The sequence below is a fragment of the Leopardus geoffroyi genome, chromosome X (genome assembly GCF_018350155.1).
Source record: "Leopardus geoffroyi isolate Oge1 chromosome X, O.geoffroyi_Oge1_pat1.0, whole genome shotgun sequence".
Classification (NCBI taxonomy): domain Eukaryota; kingdom Metazoa; phylum Chordata; class Mammalia; order Carnivora; family Felidae; genus Leopardus; species Leopardus geoffroyi.
The window spans coordinates 33,700,150-33,712,945 of record NC_059343.1 but is presented as its reverse complement, the minus strand read 5'-3'; the positions used below and the strand labels follow the sequence as shown (position 1 = coordinate 33,712,945).

General features: G+C 48.9%; 1 protein-coding gene across 2 annotated transcripts in view; it reads left to right on the top strand.

The window, feature by feature from the left end:
• The first annotated feature begins 6,682 nt into the window (after positions 1 to 6,682).
• The window catches only part of SRPX (sushi repeat containing protein X-linked), a 111,763-nt gene continuing 105,649 nt past the window's right edge, over positions 6,683 to 12,796 (top strand). The window contains exon 1 of one of the 2 annotated variants that reach the window (XM_045471729.1): positions 6,683 to 7,187. In XM_045471729.1, the coding sequence (XP_045327685.1) occupies positions 7,100 to 7,187 (88 nt within the window). In that variant the 5' untranslated portion in view covers positions 6,683 to 7,099. The remainder of the gene's footprint in view (positions 7,188 to 12,796) is intronic. The other variant, XM_045471731.1, reaches the window with a different exon arrangement.

Genomic DNA, 12,796 nt, shown 5'->3' with positions numbered 1-12,796 from the left:
TGTGTCTTCAAAAGGCCACTCTACTTCCTTTTTTTTTTTTTTTTAATATTTATTTTGAGAAAGAGAGAGAGAGAGGGAATAGGGGAAGGGCAGAGAGAGAATTCCAAGCAGGCTCCACAGTGTCAGTGCAAAGCCCAGTGTGAGGCTTGAACCGAAACCAAGAGCCAGACGTTTAACTGACTGAACCACGCAGGCACCCTAAGGCCACTCGACTTCTCTCAAGCTGCTTCAGGATGAGGGGGACATGGTAAGACCGGTGAATTCCATGAGCATGGGCCCTTTGCCTCATTTCATTTGATGTCAAGTGAGTCCTTTGATTGGAAGCAGTACTTGTAGAATACCATGATGGCACACAAGGAATTCTGTAAGACCATGGGATGGTGATTTTGGCAGAAACATGTGGACAGAGAAGGAAAACCCATAACCAGTGTGAGTGTCTATTCACAGAATCAGGTAGACCACTCCAAGTCCTTCCTCCTAGGTGGAATTGCCCTCAACATTGTCCATCGGGGCTGTCAGAGAGTAGGGCTGCGGTGTTGGCTACTCTCCGCTACCATTTTAGGTGGTATTTACGTGCCACGCAAAACTATCTGAGGTGTTTCTTCCTCAGTCAAATGGTCCTAGGGAACGCTGCATCAGGCCAGAGATGTATGTTGGAAGAGAGAAGGTAACGTAGCAAAAGGAGGTGCCATGGGCATTTGGGCCACTTCCTAATGCAACTTACTTCTGCTTTGGGGGCCTGCTCGAGCCAGACTACGTATACAGTAAAACCTTGGATTGTAACTTGTTCTGCGAGTGTCCCACAAGACGAGCAAACATTTCTAATACGTTTTAATTTGATAAACAAGCGATGTCTTGTAATACACCAAATGTCACATGATAAAAATTGAGCCGATGGTTCTTAAAATTCGTTTTGATATGTGCGTGCTTTGGGTTACAAGCATGTTTCTGGAACAAATTATGCTTGCAAACTAATTTCACTATATATCACTTCCATTTGATGATAGACTGATGCTCTGCACACCCAACTGTATGGCTTGGCCATTGGACAACACTCAGTTGAAGACAGGCAGCTCATATTACATGGTAACTTGGTGACCCATGGTCAGGGATTCAGTCTCTAATAATGCCCAGTGGCAGGCCAGAATTGTTTCTAGAAAGGAGAGTAGTAATCAAGAAAAGGTGGCAGGGATTTGCCACAAAATTTGAAGGGTCAGGTTTTGCTTCACCTATAGGAGCTTGCCAAAGACTTCAACATACATCCCTATCTGCCACTGACACCTTGAGTGCCACCTTGACCTGCTCCAGGGCCAGCTTGCACAGTGGCATCTTTTCTCGTTCTGAGCCCCACTCAAAGCTAGCATTTCCTAGGTCACATTCATACGGTGCCTCTTTGTTTTAAAATTTGGGGGGCAAGCCTGATTGGCCTGCCTGGGACCCGTGCTTACCTCTCTAATGACGGTGTCTCAGGAATAAAGTTCTATCATTGACCCAACCTGATTCCTGTAACCACACCTATGACCAAGACTTGGAGTGGCTGTGGTTGGCAGGTTCCCTCCAAAACCACATGGGCAGTTCCCTGAATGATGTTTTTCTGGGAATCAATCATCAAGGCAAGTGAGGGAAATGCCCTTCCCTGAGGTGAGATAAGGCTTTGGTAAAGTCCTTCCCCTCACAGAGAGGCCCATTTGTGCAGAGAGGTCTCTGAGTATATTTCAGCATGATTATTCTTCCCCTCCCCCTGCCAGAGCAGGTGGGGTCTCTCTTGGATCTTCATCGTGAAAACCTGGTAGGGTTCTTGGAGGTAAAGCCCACAGCAGTGGGGGAGTTTCTGCCGTGGCTCAGCCCCAGGAGTTTCTTAGGCTCCTAATTGTCCACACTCAGCTTCTGGCAATTTTTCTAGATGGCCACTTATGTGTTCCTACCAATGTATGGGTCCTGGTGTTTTCTTCTCCAGGCAAGCCGATCTCCACTGTGACTGTCTGAATATGCCTGTCTTTCAGGGTAGTGATGGGTGACGATTTGCCCTTGAAAACGCACTTCTTTGTTGGATCCGAGAAAAGGCACTGATTTTTCTGCTTGCCCAGCCTTTTCTGGTTGCCAAGACAGGAATGATGGCTTCCAAGCATGTGGCGATTGAAACTGAAAGCCGTTAATTACCTTTTTAAATCTCTGCGTTTTTTTATTTCTCAATTCTCGGTATGACCTCCTGTTCCTACTTTATAAAAGCATTTTCCTTGAATCTGTTACTGAATATGCCAAATAGATATTTTCTAAAATTGCTTTTCCTTTTTTGTAGCTTATTATTTTTATAAAAGAGGTGATTTCCTTTGAATCTTTAGAGCAAAAATATTCCCTTTCCCTTATGCTGGGGACATTTTTCATACCCTAGAGCTTGTATTGTTTCATTCTGAATATTTATCTTAAGGAAGAAATCTCTTCAAGCCAGGGGATTGTAAACAGATACTATTCTTGGACTGGCCTTAGCTTTTTGATCTTGATCTCAAGCATTCTTACCTTAACCCTCTCAGATCTGGATATTTGATAGATACCTATCAGCAAAAGTTCCAGCCCAACGCACCCTATCTTTCTGCCATTCCTTTAGCATGATTCCAATAGACTGAGGTCAAATTTCCTTGTCCTTGTCTTGAGTTCCCAGAAACCTGCAGTCTACTATCGTCTGTGGTTCGTATGGCAACAGTATTAAAAAGCTAAATCCATGGGGCGCCCTCGATGGCTCAGTCAGTGGGGTGTCCGACTCTTGATTTCAGCTCAGATCATGATCTCATGGTTATGAGATTGAGCCCCGAGTCAGGTTCTGTGCTGACAGCATGGAGCCTGCTTGGGATTCTCTCTCTCCCTCTGCTCCTCCCCCAACTCAGGCTTGCTCGTGCGCTCTCTCTCTCTCTCTCTCTCAAAATGAATAAACTTTTTTAAAAAAGCTAAATCCACTATATCTCTGCCACTCACAGTATAGCCCCAGAGCTGTGCTGCCCTCTCTCTCTCTCTCTCTCTCTCTCTCTCTCTTTTTTCATTTTTTTTTCCTAGTGAGTCATGTTTATCGATTTTATAAAAGCATTGGCCAATGATGGATTGGAAATTTTAAAATAATAGTCCCTCATGGGGCACCTGGGTGGCTCAGTCGGTTGGGTGTCCGACTTCGGCTCAGGTCACGATCTCACCGTCTGTGGGTTCGAGCCCCGCGTAGGGCTCTGTGCTGACAGCTCAGAGCCTGGAGCCTGCTTCCGGTTTTGTCTTTCTCTCTCTCTCTCTTCTTCCCCCCTTGTGTTCTATCAAAAATTAATAAACATTTTTAAAAAATTAAACATAATAGTCCCTTACTACAGATAGTTTGAGAAGCATTGATTTAGGCTGCATCACTTCGGAGTGGCTCCTTGACTTTGAGAAACACCAATCCATTTCCCAAGGTACAGCGAGCCACCAACTTTCCCCTCAAACTTCAGGCCCTTAACTCTGAAAGAGAAGAACTGGTTTGAAGGGGGAGAAGAATGAGGAGGTGTGGGAATGTGGCCGGGGCACAGGGATGGAAGGGCCTTGACTGACGTCCTCAGGAACTCTCTCTCCTGCAGCAGGTAGGTGGCTGTCAGGTCCTCCTTCAGTGTCGTTTCTCACTTGACAAGCTCAAGGCAGAAATTGGGGGTGAATCCCGGGAAGCCTCCTCCTTCCTCTGCACAGTGGGTCATTCTGCTCTGACTCGGGATAAGACTGTGGTGTTTAAGCCAACCTCCTCCTCAACATGGCACAGAGGTTGTGCTCTCACAGCACCAAGTGGGAAGCCACTCTCCCCTCCTCTCTATCTGTGTGCTTGGTTTTTGAGATCTAATGTAGAATGATCTACTTACCATTCAGAGTCCGTACAGCATTGCTGCCTGGAGAGATGTTTGGAACCTTCTTCTCGCCTGCCTAGCTTGCTGTCTCACGCCAACAGCGTCTTTTTTTTCAACTCGTTAATAGTTATGTCCAGTAGGACAGGAATGAGATCATAGCTCTGGGGCTCCCCCTGAGTGACTTCTCTTCCTGTTTCCATCAACTTATTACCCCATCTTCTGGGTTCAGGTGTTAGACAGATCTATGAATCTACGTAACCCTCCCATTGTCTAGCAAGATACTGTGGGATAAACTGATAACCTCTCTTCCTCCCCTTCCTCTGCCTTCATCCCTTCTATCTGAGAGAGACCTGGAATAATAGTAATAGTAATGGGGCACGTGGCTCAGTCGGTAGATTATGCGACTCTGGCTTTCCCAGTTGTGGGTTCAAGGGTGTGGAGCCTACTTAAAAAAATAATAAGAGTAATAGCAATAATAATAAAATCTGATTGGAGTTTTCTTTAAGGTAGCACAGAGAAAAACTTTTTTTTTACCATAAAACTTGGTATAACATTTTATTTTTATTTTTAATTTTAATGTAACATACAGTGTTACATTAATTTCAGGTGTACAACAGAGTGATTCAACACTTGTCTGCATTACTCGGTGCTCACCCTTCGTTTATTTCACCCCTCACCCCCGCATCTGTAACCATCTGTTCTCTGTAGTTCAGAGTCTGTTTTTCGGTTTGTCTTTTTTCCTTTGTTCGTCTGCTTTGTTTCTTAAATTCCACGTATGAGTGAAATCATATGGTATTTGTCTTTCTCTGACTGACTTATTTTGATTAGTGTTATTCACGCAAAGAGTGCATAGCACGGAGTGTATAACAAAGAGTGTATAACATCAAGAGTGGTATTTCGTCTAATTCAGCCAGATTCAGGGTCTAGGAGAGAGCCACGTGTTCCTTCTCAGCCCCGTGATAGAATAGAATTGCTAGTTTTTATGAGGAGAGCTTGCTTCAGAGGTGATCTAGAAAAGGAAGGCCACTGGACAAACTAACCTGGAATTTGGGGTGTGCATTCACTTGTGCTCATGAGCCTAGAACAGTTGTTCTCCACTGGGGGCAAACATTCCCCAAGGAGATATTTGATCACGCCTGGCATTTTTTGGTTGCCACGACTTGGAAAATGAGGTGTTTTACTGGAGTCTGGTGCACAGAGGCCAGGGATACTGCTAAACATCCTTCAATGCACAGATGGCTACTCTCCTCAACAAAGTAGTATCGAGCCCCAAATGTCAATAGTGCCTAGGTTGAGAGATGCTGGCCTGGAATTTAGCTCATTCTAAAACCTGCCCCACTGAGCATGGGGGAACAAAAATATGCATCTGCTCAGGGGTGCCTGGGTGGCTTAGTGGGTTAAGCATCTGACTCTTGATCTTGGCTCAGGTAGTGATCTCACGGTTCATGGGTTCGAGTCCTGTGTGGGGGTCTGCACTGACAGCATGGAGCCTTCTTGGAATTCTCTCTCCCTCTCTCTCTCTCTGCCTCTACCCCACTCGTGCTCTCGCTCTCTCAAAATAAATAAACTTAAAAAATTTTTTTTAAAATATGCATCTGGTCAAACTCCAGGCCACATCCCTAAAGATTCTAGTTTCATCGGTCTGGGAGCCAGTCCTGACATGGTATTTTCATGAAGCTCACCGCTCCCCCCCCCCCCCCCCCCCCCCCCCGCCAATTCTTGTGGGTGGAGAGACTGGTCTGATGGAGGCCACAGATGAGGCTGATCTCCCTCATTTTCTTTGACTGGTGGGGGCGTGGTTATTGAAGGGTTGTTGGCTCCTTGGGGAGGGAGCAGCAGTGGAGAAACCCACAGATGCAGAACCCCCCGCCGCCCCCCACCCAGTCCTAGAAAAGATAAGATGGAAGTTCAAGGCAGGAGCTTTTGTGAAAATTGGGAAATGGGCTTGCCTCTAGATAAAAGAATTCAAAAACCTTCTGGACGGATGTTCCCAGGGCCCTTAGTCTACCTGGTGGATCAGACTGCTTGTGGCGAGGAGAAAGTTCCCTTCTACCATGTATGTGGCCCTTGCCAAGGCACAGAGCTCCCTGCCCCAAAGGTGGCTGGATTTGGGCTCCCACTTGCCCCTGCCTCCAGGCACCTTTGTACAGTGCACAACCTGACACAGCAGCCCTGATCAGAGTTTGCCTTAGCTAAGATCTCTTTGGGGGCAGGAAAGGAGCGAGGTGCTGCCTTGTGGGTTTACAAAAAAACAAAAAAACAAAAAAAATTGGGGGAAAGCCTGGAAGAAGAAACCAGATCCGTACTGCAGGCAGCCTAGAAACCCTATCCTGATGCCAGGCCACAGGGTGGAGGTTTCAGGCTGGTCCTGGTGTCCTTGGAGGTGGTAGAGAACAGCCCAGGAAATGGGGAACTCTGGTTGCAGAAAACTACAACAGCTGGATTCCCCAAGACTGGGAGTGAGACAGGGAACTTTCTGTGCCTTGCGCTTGTCCATCAGCCGACCCTGGAAAGAGAACCTCAAGCCCCATTCATTCCAAACCGCAGTGCAGCTGGCACCCAGTCCAGCCCTTGATTCATTCCCTTACAAAAGAGAAACAGAAACGCTGTAGTGTGGACCTTGCTGCCGGCAAAACAGCACACCTAAGTTCAAATCCCTTCTCTGCCCATAAGGGTGAACTGGGCAAGTTTCCAAGCATTGGTGTCTTCTTGGGTAAAATGGGCATAATATACCGAACTTGAGACGTGCTCATGCGAACGTGGCCGTTAATAACGGGCGGCAGCGGCCAACGTGGACCCGATCGGTTGCCCCCTCTTTCTGTGTGACTCACGCAGCTCTCTGCACAGATAACAGTGTGGGGGCCCAGGATCTGGGAGGCGGCTGGGCACCAGTGTGCGTAGTCGGGGTGAGCGGAATCGGAGAGCAGGAAAATATTCGGGATCATCTGGTGTCCTAGGGCACGCCCCTGGCGCTCTCTGGCCCTGGGGGGCCAGTCCCGCTTCCAGAAGAAGCGCTGGCACCAAAGGAGGGGCTGGGTCGGAGCCCCGGACCGCGCCAGCGTCCCGGGGAGGAGGAGGGAGGAGGGCAGGCCCCAGGCGGGAGGAAGAGAGGGAGGGATAGCGGCGAGAGGAGGAGTTTTCCAGCACGGCTTCGCCCGCTCGCCGCGCAGCCCCTCGGCTGCGTCCGTCTCCTCCGCCCCCTTGGAAGCGCGCAGCGCAGCGCAGGGAGCCGAGCGAAGTGCCGGCGCGCCATGGGGAGCTCCGCACTGCGGGCCGCGCTGCTGCCGCTGCTGCCGCTGCTGCTGCTGCTGCGGGTCCCGCCGAGCCGCGCCTTCCCAGGTAGGGCCGGAGGCGGGGCAGCCTCCCCGGCGGGGCGCCTTTTGTCTGCCCCGGACTCGGCTTTGGCGGCCCCGGGGAGGGGTGGGCGGCGCGCGGCGGACTCGCCTCTGGGCGCCGGGAGGGGAGAGCCGGCCGTCAGCCCCCTCCCGCCCGGCGCCGCGGACCCTCCGCGTCTGGGCTTCCAGGGGCCCCGGGCCAACCCGCGTTGGCGCCCGAGGCCACGGAGGGAAGTTTGGCGGCGCGCTGCTTTCTCACCACCTGGAGTTGTGCCTGTCACGCCGTGGCGCGCGGCTGAGGCCCAAGGGGGCCGGCAGCTGGTCCTGGAAGGCGCCCCTACCCGCTCCCACCGGAGGTCCCGGGCCACCCCCGGGGCTGCAGGGCACGAGCCACGGGAGAGCGGCTCTTGTGGACCGCACAGGCGGGGCCTCTCCCGCACCCCCCAACCCCCCCTGCTGGGGATTCCGAGAAAGTCTGCGCCTCTGGGAGAGAGGTGCCAGCTGAGAGTGGTGACTTGTGGCATGCGCTCGGTTAGCCCCAGGGAAACTGGACGGCACACGCGCGGCTCTGCGAGGCAGGGGGTGTGGCTTCTTGTTGCTGGGGGGCGTGGTTCTAGCATCTAAGGGGCCCCCTGGTGTTTATTAAGACTCTCTTGGTGTTGAAAACCACCTAAAGCCTTTGGAGATGTCCTTCTAAAAAGCTTCAGCTGACTCCCTCATCTGGCAGTCTTAGGTTAGCTGAGAGCCTCAGGGGAGCGGGGCAACGTGGGCGCACCCCCGTGCCCCTGGAAGGGAGAAGAAATCCAGGGGCGCATTTTAATTTAGTGCTGATGGGAAAGTGGGTGACATGGGCTTTAGGGCGTGCAAACATTTGGCTTTGCGTTCAACGCTGTGGGCAGTTTAAATCCGTGGTCTGAGGAATGAACCTACCTACCAAGTTCTGGATGAAAGACTAGGGGGGAGGGAGAGGCGGTGGAGGGTGCCCAGATAGTGTGCTTGGGAGATGTAGGGATGGTTGCTGGAAATACTCCGCACATCCCCAAATGATTGAGGGAATCAAACGTATAAAGTGATAAGCAGGAACATTTGTGTTTTGAGCGGTCTCTAGTAAGTTTTAAGCTGTTTGGTTGGTAGAAACTGATTCAGGGCAAAGTCGAAAGGAGACGTAATCCTCGGCCCCAGGCAAGTGCCATTCCCATGGCCCTCACTCCGCTTTAGCGGGAGTTGGAGTTGGGTTAAAATGAACCTAGAGGAGAAGGGGAGGTCAATACTGGACAGGGAGCAGAGGAGAAGTTGAGTATCTACAGGCAGCCCTTCCCGCTGAAGCGAGAGGTGTCTCTGAGCTGCCTGTACATCTGCTCCTGGAGCCTTTCGCAGCCAAGGGGCCTCTTCTCTTTTTCCATCTGACCTCCCTCTGCTCTCCGTTCTCCCGGCTTCTACCCTTATATAGTGTAGCCTGCTGCCAGGGCCCAGCCATGCACAGAATCATGGGTTTGCCAGTTTGGGTACTCCTTTCTGTCTTTGGAGAACTGCCCCCTGGCTAGCTTGGCTCTCTCTGCCAGCCAGGAGGCTGCCCCCAATTTGGCACCTCTCGGTGGGGTCTCTCAGGAAATGTGCCCTGCTGGGGCTGTTGAATCCAAAGGAGTCCAAACCACAGGTTTGGGAAGGCTGGGGAGGGGAGACTTTCTAGGACAGTGGGTCCCCAGGTAAATGATGTCAGCTGAGGTCACCCCGAGTGCTGGGTGACAGAGAAGTGTTGCAGATCATTTCAGAGGCACTCCCGGAGGCAAGTGGATTATGTCTCCAGTGAGAGAAGGTGAAAGGCCTGGAATCAGGAACCTCTGAAAGAGGGAGATGGGGATGAAGGGCCCCATCACCACCCCCTTCCATTATATAACTGCCTGAGGTTTAACAGCCAATCTGTCAGAGTGAGAGTAAATCATTCCCATTCTGACTCCTAGAAGGTCTCTGGAGTTCTTCCATTTTTGAATTTGCAGATTTCCTGGCCATCTGATTCGTTCTTTAAAATTTTTTTTAACGTTTATTTATTTTTGAGGCAGAGAGAGACAGAGCATGAATGGGGGAGGGTCAGAGAGAGAGGGAGACACAGAATCCGAAGCAGACTCCAGGCTCTGAGCCGTCAGCACAGAGCCCGATGCGGGGCTCGAACTCACGGACCGTGAGATCATGACCTGGCTGAAGTCGGACGCTCAACCGACTGAGCCACCCAGGCGCCCTTGATTCATTCTTTGTAGCCTAGCAGACAGTGTCTATAAAAATCCGCATGAAATCTATAGAAAGTTCATAGCAAAGTTGTCTGTGTTTGTATGCCTATAAGAGGAGTTTTTATTCTGTTCTTTTGTTGTTGTTTTTTTGAGGTATAATTGACATATAACATTATGTTTCAGGCATATATCCTAATGACTTGCTATTTATTTATATTGTGAAATGATCAGCACCAGAAATCTAGTACCATCAGTCACCATATGCACTTACAGGTTTTTTTCCTCTTGATGAAGATTTGTAAGGTTTACTCTCCGAGTAACTTTCAAATATGCAATACCGTATTTGTAACTGTAATCACCATGCTTTATATTATATCCCCAAGACACATTTTTTTCTAACTGGAAGTTTGTAACTTTTGACCCTTTTGGCCCATTTTGCCCACCCTCCATATCCCCCCCCACCCCAGTTTTGCAACCACCAATGTATTTTCTGTGAGCTTGGGTTTTTTTGTTTGTTTTGTTTTTTAGATTCTACATGTAAGTGAGATCGTATGGTGATTTGTCTTTCTGTCTGACTTATTTCACTTAGCGTAATGTCCTCAAGGTTCCATGTTGCCAAATGAGTATGGCAAGATTCTATCCTTTTTTATAGTTGAATAGTATTGCCTTGTATATATATACATACACCACATCCTTTTTATCCATTCATCTATCGGTGGACACCTGGGTTGCTTCCATATCTTGGCTGTTGTAAATATTGCTGCAATAGACATGTGGGTGCAGATATCTTTTTGAATTAGTGTTTTCATTTTCTTTGGGTAAATACCCAGAAGCGAGTGCTGGATCATAGGGTAGTTCTATTTTGAGTTTTTTGAGGGACCGCCATGCTGTTTTCCACAGGGGCTGCACCAATTTACATTCTTGCCAACAGTGCAAGAGGGTTCCCTTTTCTCCACATCCTGGCCCACTTGTTGTTTCTTGTCTTGTTGATGATAGCTATTCTAACAGGTGTGAGGTAATAGCTCATTGTGGTTTTGATTTGCGTTTCCGTTTTTATTCTGCGCTTAAACGAACTGTTGCGACCTCATTTACACCTGAGAGTTTGGAGGTTCCCTCCACCTCCTCCTGCAAGGAGGGCTGAAGTTGGAGACTGAGCACCGGTGGGGACTAAGGCTCCGTGAACCTTACACCTGGAGAAAACCTGGCCAAGTAGTGTGGTTTCACCGGTCAGGAAAACCGGATGAGGTTTGCTAGAAGCCCAAGCAGACCACATCAGCCGAAGCAGTCCTCCAAAAGTGCCGCACTTGGAGATAAGTATTAGGAACTGAATACCTGGCTCAGGCTATACAATTAAAGTCTCTCCAGGAACAGCCTAAGCTGGAAATTTCTATTTGGGGTTAAAACATGTAAGGAGCTGACGGAATTCCTCTTCATTAAAAAGGGGGGAGGAAAGGGGGAATGCTGGAGAGAGCAGGACATTCTCATCTAGCATTTTCTTCACCGAGAATACTTCCAGTCCAGTGTATTGGTGTTACTGCTTCTCCTTTCACAGATGTGTGCACTGACAGACACCAGAAACCATCCTTCAAAGCACTCTTTTTTTTTTTTTAATGTTTTTATTTATTTTTGAGACAGAGACAGAGCATGAGCAGGGGAGGGGCAGAGAGAGAGAGGGAGACACAGAATCCGAAGCAGGCTCCAGGCTCTGAGCTGTCAGCACAGAGCCCGATGCGGGGCTCGAAATCACAGACCGCAAGATCATGACCTGAGCCGAAGTCGGACGCTTAACCGACTGGGCCACCCAGGCGCCCCATCAAAGCGCTGTCTTGAAACGCTCCAACCTCATCAGCCCTCACACCACAATTGAAATAGAGTCCCTCTCTTTTCGAGGATTCCTAGAACATTCTCACTTTTAGTCTCTCTCATTCTAAGTCATGGCCAGATACTGTTTATTTATTTAAAAAAATTTAATATTTATTTTTGGAGAGAGAGCGAGCATGAGTGGGGGATGGGCAGAAAGAGAGGGAGACACAATCCAAAACAGGCTCCAGGCTCTGAGCTGTCAGTGCAGAGCCCAATGCAGGGCTCGAACTCACAAGCTGTGAGATCATGACTTGAGCCAAAGTTGGACACTTCACCGACTGAGCCACCCGGGTGCCCCCAGATACTGGTCTTTTAAAGTACAACTTCACTTTTATCACGTTACTCTCCTACTCAGACACCTAGGGCAGCAGCGCCCTGTCCTCTCTCAAGTTACCTAGAAAGTTCTCAACTGTTTGCAGGGGAGTATACATTTGCTTCCAGTCTAAGTTTTCAGTCTTTCTCCCCTGGTTTCCTAAAATGTGGCCAAAATACACTACCTGTTTTTGCAGAGCTTGACTCACATTTTTCCTCCTCTTGACGATTACTATTTCCTGCACCTGGGATGCTTCCCGCGCCCCTCTGCCGCCCAGCCACCTGTCTGCTCAAATTCTGCCCACCCTCCCATGACTTCCTCTCTTGGTTGAAACTTTCACTTGGTCCCTTGAATGGGAAGCTTCTGCCTTCCTTTAAACACCCACGGCGCTTCATGTTTCTCTTGTAGTGTTTGTGACACATGCCATACGCTGACTTATGTCTTTCTTTTCATTTCCCATGGTGCCTAGCCGAGCCCCTTGAGCCAAGTGGGTATTTGCGCTTATGGAGTTAATAGCCCTATAATTTGGCTGATGGGCCATTGGAGAGAAAGGGGCTGAGTGAAATGTGCGCAGGTAAACAGGGCTGTGTGCCACCGTGAATCTACATGCGTAGGGACTGTGGCTTGCTGGCCATAGAGGTTGCTTTTAAATCCATGAACACCCTCTGTTTAAGCAATAACCTTCTCTGTTGGGGGCTGTAAGGCAAGAGACTTACTGCAGCCACAAGCTGGAGCGTACATTTATTATTTTTGTTGGCCACTTTGCTACAGCCCCTTCCAAAGTGGTTGAATGGTTTCCTTAGTAAAGGAATATGTGTGCTACATCAGTTCCCCTTTCAGAGAACGCAACTAAAATGGGTAATTGGAGGGGAAGATTGAGTTTATACAGAGGAAGGTTACTTTTGCCAGGCTATAACATAGTACGAAATTGTGGCAGCCAAGTTATGATTAATACCCAGGTTAAAGATTAACTTCCAGCATAGCAGTGTGAATGGGCTCCAGGTCCTGGGGAGTTTCTCAAGCCAGCCCCTTAGTTCACCATTGTGTGATTTCTTGACTGTCAGCTTTTTTGGGCCATTGTTTATGGGAGTCTGTTAAGCCTGAACTTTTCTCTTGGATGTTTGAATGTAGATCTGAAATGGAATCAGTTGTTCCCTTTTCTAATGAAACCTGGGCTCTATCCAGAGACTGACTTTTTATTTATTTAATTTA